This window comes from Diadema antillarum, unplaced genomic scaffold, assembly GCF_040938485.1.
Source record: "Diadema antillarum isolate AM-2024a unplaced genomic scaffold, OU_Dant_1.0 seq00000389_RagTag, whole genome shotgun sequence".
Taxonomy (NCBI): Eukaryota; Metazoa; Echinodermata; class Echinoidea; order Diadematoida; family Diadematidae; genus Diadema; species Diadema antillarum.
This window is the reverse complement of record NW_027271386.1, coordinates 1,522,694-1,533,249: the sequence shown is the minus strand read 5'-3', so window position 1 is coordinate 1,533,249 and position 10,556 is coordinate 1,522,694. Positions and strand designations below refer to the sequence as shown.

General features: G+C 38.9%; 1 protein-coding gene across 1 annotated transcript; it reads right to left on the bottom strand.

The window, feature by feature from the left end:
• Window positions 1-254: 254 nt before the first annotated feature.
• LOC139731961 (uncharacterized) lies at window positions 255-9,780 on the bottom strand. The gene is made up of 3 exons (XM_071642832.1): window positions 9,369-9,780; window positions 6,637-6,880; window positions 255-887 (listed from the first exon to the last, which is right to left on the bottom strand). The coding sequence occupies exons 1-3, from the start codon at window positions 9,653-9,655 to the stop codon at window positions 429-431; spliced, it is 990 nt and encodes a 329-aa protein (XP_071498933.1). The 5' UTR covers window positions 9,656-9,780; the 3' UTR covers window positions 255-428.
• Window positions 9,781-10,556: the final 776 nt, after the last annotated feature.

Below are 10,556 nucleotides of genomic sequence, written 5' to 3'. Positions count from 1 at the left end.
GTAACGAAATTTTCGATATAAAGTAGTCAAAGAAAACGGCAGGTCCCGACGACTTCGTTTTAGCGGGAGTCGCCTGCACAAGTGCAACGGAGACGGCAACCTGCGGTACAGCGCAGTCCTGTTGTAACGACGTCTTTGGGATCGACGGTCTTTATGAATTATTTATTATGATTATTAAAAATATAATTCGTCGATAAAATGCCGCAGGCTGTAAAAAAAAAAACACACAACCTTCATATTGTTTACCATGTAGAAACGCATAAGTCCAATTGAACGCGATCTGGAGTTGCAGTTTGTAGTTTTTGGTCTGCGTATCAGTGCTCAAAACGTTATCGCGTACTGGCGAAAAAAGAAAGAAAAAGAAAGTCATATGTCGCGATAAAAAAAAATAATAGAATTTTCAGATTATGACCATAGCTTGGTAGAAGTTAGGGGATGAATCGATGCTTATAAAGCTCTTCATAAAAGGGCATGCCTCGGTCAACAACGCGAAGAACATCCTCGGTCAAACTGGCCCGGTCTGGTCTGGGCTTCCTCACCTTCCTAGGGTGGATGTGGGAACTGGTGGCGGCAGTGAGATGAAAGTCGGACAGACTGTTGGTCATCATTCCGGGAATTCCTCCAGGCTCTTTCCACGTCATAGTGACGTCAGGGGAAGCGTCCCAGTGCAGGAGGCCGTCGTCGTACGGTAGTCCTCCAACTTGGCAGATCTTCTGCAGGAACCCCTTCGGATCTGCCAGGAAGTCTTCCGTATCGATCACCAAGGGGCTCGGGTCTAGTTCCTTGCAAACGTGAAGCCAAACCTCGCGTAGTTTCTCGTAGCAGGTGCGCTGGCTGCCGTAGTAGGGGTCATCGACGGACACGTCGTAGTCGCTGTCGTTGCCACCCTTACAAAAAATAACCATGAAATTTAAGGTATTACCATGGTAAAACCTCAATTACCATAGTAAAACCATGGTATCGATGGTATTACTACGAGTACCACAGAAAAACCATGGTGATGCATGGTGATACCACAGAAAATCCATGGTAAAACCTCAATTACCATAGTAAAACCATGGTATCGATGGTATTACTACGAGTACCACAGAAAAACCATGGTGATGCATGGTGATACCACAGAAAAACCATGGTAAAACCTCAATTGCCATAGTAAAACATGGTATCGATGGTATTACTATGAGTACCACAGAAAAACCATGGTGATGCATGGTGATACCACAGAAAAACCATGGTAAACTATCATTACCATGACACAACCATGGTACTGATACGTATACCATAGAATAACCGTGAAGTCTATGGTATTTCCATGGTCTTACCATAGGCGCCACAAAATAACCATAGTAATAGTATGTTATAATTTTTATACCATAGCACTACCATGATATTACTACCAGTACCATGGAAAAACCATGCCATCTACTGTATTTGCCTGGTATAACTATACAGGTACAATAAACTAACTATGGTGATGCCGGGTTATGGCCATCATACCATGGCGTCACCACGGTATTACCACTTGTACCATAAAATAACCATGGTATATAGGGCATTTCCTCAGTATCGCTGCACTAATTAACCATGGATATACCATGTAATAACCATCTACCATGTAATAACCATCATACCATAGCACTGTTATGGCACTACTAGGCCTACTTGTACCATAGAATAACCATGGAGATACCATATAATAACCATCATACCATGTACTACAACCACTGGGTCTTTAATTGTACCGCAGCATATATAACCATAGTCTTTATGTTATCTTCTGTATTTCTAAAGGTACACAAAAATACCCATGATGGTGATACCGTGGTTCAACAACAAAATATCAATTATGATATTCTTATAGCTGAAAGGGATTGTACAGTAGGTACTGGTTGAGATGAGGATTCAGATTTATAACTTTTTTTTCATTCAGATGATAAACCTCTTATGAAATATGAAAGAGCATGTACAGCTGTAATTTCAAGAAGGATTCAACGTTTTGAAGAAAATTCGTCTTGAAATGGCTGAGATTACCAATCCCTTCCCCCCAGGTTTTGAAATGCAGGTCTTGAAATGGCTGAGATTACCAATCCCTTCCCCCCCCCCCCCCCCCCAAAAAAAAAAATATAAAAAAAAAATCAAAATGAAATTGACAGGCCCCATCTTTCACTATAGGAGCTCTTTGTTTTAATTTGTTTTTAGATATCTCAGTCATTTCTCAGCCTGTTTTCATTAAATAAACGTTTGAGTCCTCTTCTGCTCTTTACCATTTCAAAGAGTGGTTTCTAAATATCTCGCAAAACGTTACAAGCTGAATCCTCATCTCGTCCAGTATTGTATACTCCCTTTAAATGTCAATTAAAGACAAAAAAGGTACATTCTCTACTGGTATCACAAGGAAAAAATGGTCCCATTATAGCTATCCGTTTGACCCAACTTGTTCAAATAGTTGCAAACTGGAAGTAGGCCGATACTCGTTCACATTACCATGGTGTGAATTACCATACAGTTAAAGATGAAAATTAATACCAACTCACACCATTCCAGCTGACACTAAATTGAATGAGCTGGCACACTCTGAAAAACACCAATCAATTCCAGCTGAATATATGGCCTGGCTCTAAATCATTGATTATGAAGTTTTATTTGTACCAACTGGAAAATATGCCGCTCAACTGGCAGATTCACTAGTTGACTCCACTTAAACAAGTTGACTCCAAACTAACATTTCATTCCAACTGACAGACTGAAACAAATGAAATAAACTGCGCAATTGTCTACCAATTAGAATTTATTGACATAACCTACAGATTCACCACTGGATTCCAATTGCAAGAAACGGAATAAAGTGTCATACTGAAATATCCACTACCCGATTCCTGTATAGATACAGCTGGACATTAACGGGCCCTTAATAATTGTATTGAAATTGACTATAAGACACAACTGGCAGGTTTACCAGTTGATTCCACTTGAAAGCGATGGAATGGACTGGTACACTGAGAAAACATAGCTGACTCCAGTTTGAACAAATGGATCAAACTGTGATGAGTGAGTTAATAATAACACACGTAATAGTAGTAGCATAGTAGTACTGGTGATAATAATGATGATGATAATAATAATAATAATAATAATAATAATAATAATAATAATAATAAGGTCTTATCCAGGAGAGCCTCTCCACTGTTGCCACTGCTCTATACCACAGGGCCCTGCCATACCACTAACAGTTGAACTGTTCTAATGAAAATGACAGATTAAAAAAATTAGATGTATTGTGTGAACTGGAATATTAAAGCCTATTGGTTGATTCCAGTAGGAAGAGATAGACCAAAGTATGCCCTTTGACAAAGTGGGATCAACTGGACACAACAAGCAGATTTTTCAGTAGATGATCCACTTGAAAAAAATTGTGTGAAATGGCATACAACAACCAGTTGATTCCAGTAGAAACAGTGAGTGCACATTCGAGTTCAACACCCACAAATCATACAGCCAACAAATCAAACAACCCATAAATTTGACGCCTAGCGAACAAGGCCCATATGACTGCGACACTAGGTAAATAAGGCCCACGACACTTTTACAATAACGTAAGCCCCATGATGCAATGTCGAGCTTGTGGGCCTTATGACTTGTGGGATGACCCCGAAAAATTGGACCAATTTGGTGCAGGTTGACTCGACTGGACACAACTGGCAGATTTACCAGTAAAAACTGGCATACTAAAACATCAACTCCATGATTCCAGCAGATTCAGCTTTTTTGAACCAGGCTCTTGTATACCTGTTGCAAATGACTTGACACCACTGATAGATTTATTCAACCTGAAAGCAATGCAGATTTAACCTACATGCACTTTGATAAAGTTTAGGCCGTAACAGTTAGTAGAACCACAAGCCGGGATAAATGGACCAAACTGGCATGACTGGGGAAGTTCATACCAGTTCATCAAATCTGGCAGTTTTACCAGTTGATTCCACTTTTTAAACGATTATAAACGTACCAATACATTACAGTCAAAACTATTGGACCATTATGAGTATACTTGCAACAAATGGGAAAAATCAAAATATATATCAACTGATTCTAAAGGTAAACCCCTTAAACTCTAAGGGACGTGGCAGGAGAGGGAAGGGCGGAATCCACCCTCAAAGTTTCGAGTCTGCGATGGAAGAGACCCTGTCATTGAGACATTTTGACTTTTTTTCAAGTTCAACTTCAAATTCATTGTTGTTTTTTCCACAGCAAAATAATATATTTGGTGAACATAAATCTCGCTTTCTTCAATGAAAGTATAATGCATGTAATTTGTACAGAGAAAGCAATAATTGAAAACCTAAAGTAGGGGTACAATGCAATGGTTGCTGAGGTAACAAAAGTGAAATAAATGAAATATGCATTGTATGAAAAAAGGAGGGACCCACTAAAAAGACAAAGCTTGTGAAGTGCGGTCCCTTCTCCGATTGAAAAAAAAAATCGATGCAAAGATTGATTGAAAACAGCAACAAAGAAACTCTTGAAAAATCTGACTATTCTTTAGCGGAGCGGATCTAGGAATTCCGTAAATGGGGGGGGGGGGGGGGGGAGGGATCTGTCATGGTGCCACTTCCGGAATTAAAGGGGGCACACACGCCCATTTTCATTTTGTTTTCTTGTTATTTATTTATTTTTATCTTTAATATCAAAAATTAAAGAAGGGGCCCCCTGGAGCTATCACTGCTGTAACATTAATCACTGCGATTGATTGATCTTATGCTAATTATGGTATAAAAGTGGTCAATGAGAATCTCCAATAAGAAAACAAAGGAAAAAATTAAAAAACAAAGAAATACATTTGAAACTCCAAAAACAATTATATACATTAAAAAATGGCTTTTGGAAGTCCTTTAATGTGTGATGCATACAGTCTTTAAACATGTAAAAACAGACTTACAAATAATTAAGAAATAGACTCTTAATGCTTTTAATTGGGGTAAAATAAGATGTTGGGCGTAATTTGCACAAATAATTAATTGATGAATTAAAATTAGAAATTGACAATCAAAAAAAATTCTTAAGACATGTAAGACATAATTTTGTAGATTACAATGTGGTTGTAACACGTGCCAAATTTCGCTATAACGATCGTAATACTAATGGTCAAGATCTTTGGGGGGGGGGGGGGTGAGGCAAAATTCCCTCCCAAAATGCAAATTTTAGCATTTATAGCCAAATAAGCCCGGCCCGTTAAAAATAAGCAAACTAATTAATTCTTTATATATAACAGTTCATTTGTTTTGGAACTAATTCACATTGTGTGTTATCTCATACAAATTCCAAGTACGACCCAAAATATTATACCAGTACGTTCATGTAATAAATGTACAGCCTGTATTTAGTATATGTGTGAATGTGTGTATGTGTGTATGTGTGTGCTTGTGTGTGTGTGGGTGTGGGTGAGTGCAAACACCCGGTTAGTACTAATACATGTATATCCACGAACACAACTGACTTCTTCCCATGCAGTTTAAACCTCATCTACCCAACTGGAAAATGTAACACAAGTTGATTCAAGTTGCACGATCCTTGTTTTGACTTGGTTTCTGTATCGCTCATGAATATTCATGAGAGAGCATCTAACATGCAAAAGGAGTGAAAATTGATAAAACCCAAAGTATATAGTCTGGGTTTAAACTTTGAAGTATGTTGGGAAATTTCTCTTCTGTTACCAACTATTTTAACTTGTGTTATAACAATGCATATTCATATTTTGATAGGACTAATATTATGTATGACATGTAGTTAGTAACCATGCCTTAAACCTTTTCAGATATCAGCCCATATATAAAGAACTGATACACTAGCAATGTATCTAGGAATAGGATGTATACTCTAGATATACAGATAGGTAGACCTGTGTAGAGTAGGATGTAGGTCTTGTACAATAGTGTAGAAACAGGTGTATGCGATTCGAGGCCATATTAAGTAGGTAACATACTAGTACTGCACATTGGAAATACACAACAGAGACTCCAACCCCAAGCACCTTCTGGTCTGGAGATTCTCCCGCCCGAAACCCCTATCAAACGGGAGACTGCAAGTTGATGTGTGCGAAGCGCGAAGTTCCTAGGGTTCTAGATGTTCTCTGGTGCTATCTAAGGCTTATTTTGTCGACATACGATAGCAATAAGTAAGAAATCCTTTCCACCGGGAGACACAGAGCCAGGGCGGGAGAAATCAAATCTCAAACGGGAAAACGGGAGATTTTGCAAAAATGGACTTTCGGCGGGAGATCTCCCGTCGAAAACGGGAGAGTTGGAGTCTCTGACACAATCATTAATGTTATTTTTCTTTTCAAATTGTAATATCATGGTAATTTTACCATGGTAATACCATGGTAATACCATGGTAAAACCATGGTCAAATCACCACAGTACATGGTAAATTCACCTCAGAAATACCATGGTATTGTACCATGGTACCGGTACCATGGTATTTGGTAAGCACAGTAATACCATGGTAATATACCATGGTACATGGTAAGAGCAGTAATACCATGGTATTTTGCCATGGTAATACCATGGTAATGTACCATGGTTTTACTAGGGCAAAATTACCAGGTTTCCATGGTTCATTACCATACCATGGTATTACCATGGTAAAGCCATGGTACTTTTTTGTAAGGGCATGGTAGTGCCCCAGTTTTCTGAACGCGGCGACGGATGCCTTGCGGTACGAGGAGATGGCGTGATATGGGTCCCTGATCATGAAGACAAACTTGAAGCCTGCGGCTGGGCTGGGCAGATATTCCAGACGATTAGAGAACGAAGTCGCCATGTCCTTGACGATGACGATTTGTCGTGTGGAGTTATCAATTGCCTGCTTCACCTCAGAAAACCTAAAAGAACAAACAAAGAAACAAACAGCGTGCACATCATGAGCTAGACACCCATGAGTCATACGGCCCACTAAAGTCATACAGTCCACGAGTTAGACATTAGTTTTTGAACAAGGTACATGAGTTTGACAGAAACTAAATGTAAACCTACGAGCTATACGACCCACAAAGCAAAAAAGCAACAACAACAGCAAAAAAAAAAAAAGTTCACGAGCTCGACATGCATCAGTGGCTAAACCCGTTAAAGTTAATCTGATAAGAAAGAGTAAAATATTACGAGATCAAAGGTAAAATTTTGATCGAAATCGGGTGAGAAAATAAGGAAGTTATGACATTTTGAAATTTCTCTAATTTTTCAGGAAACAGTTCTTAAACGGTCAAAATGAATATGCCAAGGGCAAAGTGAGCATGTCATACCCTCACAATTTGCCATAATAATACTTAAGTGATTTCTATTCTTCAGTTATTCAACCAGAAATCACATCAAGTTTTAGACTTTAATGACAGAAACATTGAATTTTGACCAATTTTTGTACACGATCAATGGAAAATTGTGAGGTTATGACGTGGTTAACTCACTCATTTGCATATTCATATCCACTGCACAAGAACTGTTTTGCAGAAATAAGCAAAACTTCAAAATTTCATAACTTCTTCATTTTTCGTCTGATTTCAGTCAAATTTTTTTCCGTTGAATTCGTAAGATTTGTCTCTATTTCATCAGACTAACTTATTTTTGGACTGAATTTCCCCTTTAAGACTTTAGTCCCGAATACGCGTGCTACTAGGATATGAGAAATGCATATGTTATAGAAAAATCAATCCGTCATCAACGAGTTGATATGTGTAGTGTCATGGTCAGTGCGACAGCCATAAATCTCCTCTTTCGCAATTGGATGTTGATGGTTGAATGAATATTTTTAAATTCAAGGCTTCATACTGTCGTTTTGGTTTAATAGGTTTAGGTTGGTTGTTTTTTTTTTTTTTTCTACAATGACATTTGAGGCCAGAAAGTGACAACAAATCAATATGAAAAAAAATTGATCAAACACTAATAATACAATAAACAATAATGTTTTAAATATGTGAACACTTGCTGATGTGATGAAGCGCTAAAGTTGCTGAAGAATAATGCACTGAATGCTCACAAAATGTTAATGTGTGATGAATAAGCCAGTTTGTAATTAGCTCATGTGCAGCTGATACAAATGATATTTATTAAAGGTATTCAAAGCAACATAATGCGTACCGGTAAGTTTGCCCGGCGTGACAATTTATGGAATTCATGTGAAACAAAAAAAAAAGTGTTGCATAGTGAGAAGGGCCCGTTTCATAAAAATTGTTATCAGTGACAACTGCCACATTTCTATGACAAATTTGCTCTCATCCAATCAGATGCGAGGATTTCAGTAGCTTGTCACATCTATTCGACAACTTGTCACTGATGACAAATTTTATGAAACGGACCCCTGATGACCAGAATGGTCCGTCAAACAACCCTCGGGGGAAGCATCCATTTCTTTGTTTTGTATTGAATGCATTAGAACATGTATTTATTCGTATTGCCAAATACCAAGTTTGCTGTCAGGTGGATGTACTGGCAAGTATCATTTACAAGGATTGCATGAATAATCATTATATGGCAGATGCTTTATAATCTCCGTGAATTTAAAAATCATCATGCGTCTTGGTACGAATGACCCTTTTCTCCTCATGCGCAAAGTAGAACTACGAAATGACTTATTACAGAGGCACGGCGTTTTGTAATCCTGTGAGAAATTACTTCCGATTCTGAGGTTTATTCTAGCGCGTCCTCTTCCGCTGTAAATCTACGACCTGGACACAGGTCAGGCTCGCGCGGGTATGAATCAAACATGTGAAATCGAAGGGCTCGTAGACATAATGTCTTATTTTTCTTTTCTTTTTCCAACTAAATCAGACATTCATTAATTCACGCCTTACGACTACCCGAAATCATTGTTATAGTTTACCTACTAGTGTATCCAGATCGATAAAATTTGGCGTCGAAACTTGGCGGTGAGAAAATGGCCAATTTTGGCTGTAAAGTAGACTGAATTTGACAATGCAGACTCGTATAGAGGTAGTCGAGCAACTATGATGGCGCGGAAACTATTGGCAGTACACTAGAAATAGCAATTAATGTCACAATAGAGGATTGCATTAAATGCCAATTGCCTTTGATTTTAATTAAAAATCCGAATTTTCGGGGGGGCTCCCTCTTCGTCAGGGATGAAAGTGCTAAATTAAAATCAAGGCAATTGGCATTTAATGCATTCCTCTATTGTGATATTATTATTGCTACTTCATATGCCTACTAGTATATACTTATGTTTGTATACATAATCTACATACATATATTTAAGGCCTATCTATTGCATGGTGACCTTCCTGATATCTACTTCTGGTGGCCCCGGACCTCTTGGACATCGCGAAGGTCGAGCCTATTTGCTTTATGCGATGAACTCACGCAAATTTCTTTCCCTCACTCGTGGGCAGTTTATTCGATGCTTGCATGAATGCCGCAGCCCTGTCGAAATCGACCGCGTGCTCCTCGTCCCACTCCGTGGGAAGGGCTCGCCCCGTGTTCCGCGCGAACTGCCTCCTCACGACGCGGCATATGACGAACGGCTCGAACCAGACGTCGCTGTCCTCGAAGAAACTGAGACATTTCAGCAGGGACGTCGAACCGCTCCGAGGGACGCAGATGAAATACAGACGACCCTGTCCTGGTTGGTTAACAGCTGCCGCCGACATGGATCGCAATTATTTTCAAGCGCGAAAAAACAAATGAATAAGTAAAATCACTGTATTCATGTACAACATGCCTGATAGAGGGTATCCTGTTCTACGCTGTTAGTTGCACTTCGTTTTAGCATTCAACTTGGTGTAGCCACGTATACAATATACAGACAGGAAGCTTACACTGTGATTATATTGGCGTACACATTGTACTGAGGTACAGAGATCAACTCGGAGATCTCTCTCTCCATCGAGAGAGAGGTGGAATGGAAATATAGAGGAAAATGAAGGGAGATCATGTTGGGTCTCATTTTGACCTTTGTACTCGAACTTGTTCTGGAGGTTTGATGAGAATTTACTCTCAGCCAAGTTGAGAGTGTTTAAAGGGGATGGCTAGTAACCGATCAGTGGGAATGCTGAGGGATGATTGTTCCAATCCTTGTGGGATTCATTTAAGAGTACATTATATATCTACTGTTGTGTGAAAATTATTTGCTTCAGAACGGTCTCATATTCAAATAATGTGCAGATTAATGACCCGTCACTGACCAGGGACGCTTACCTGGAAACATTAAGCTGCACATTACTTGAATATGAGACCATTCTGAAGCAAATAATTTTCACACAAGGATAGATATATAATGTACTCTTAAATGAATCCCACAAGGATTGGAACAATCATCCCTCAGCATTCCCACTGATTCCCACTGATCAGTTACTAGTCATTGCCTTTAAGTGTGTGTCTGTGAGTTGTGTGTATAATATCTACATATGTATTGTGGTGTGTGTTGTGCAATGTCGATATGTACATGTATGTGGCTGGTATTATTTTTGCAATGGTTGGCCTATGGTGTATTTGTTTTTGTTTTTGTTTTTTTACTTTGGCAATTTGTTGCATGTGGTTAACTTTAATTTG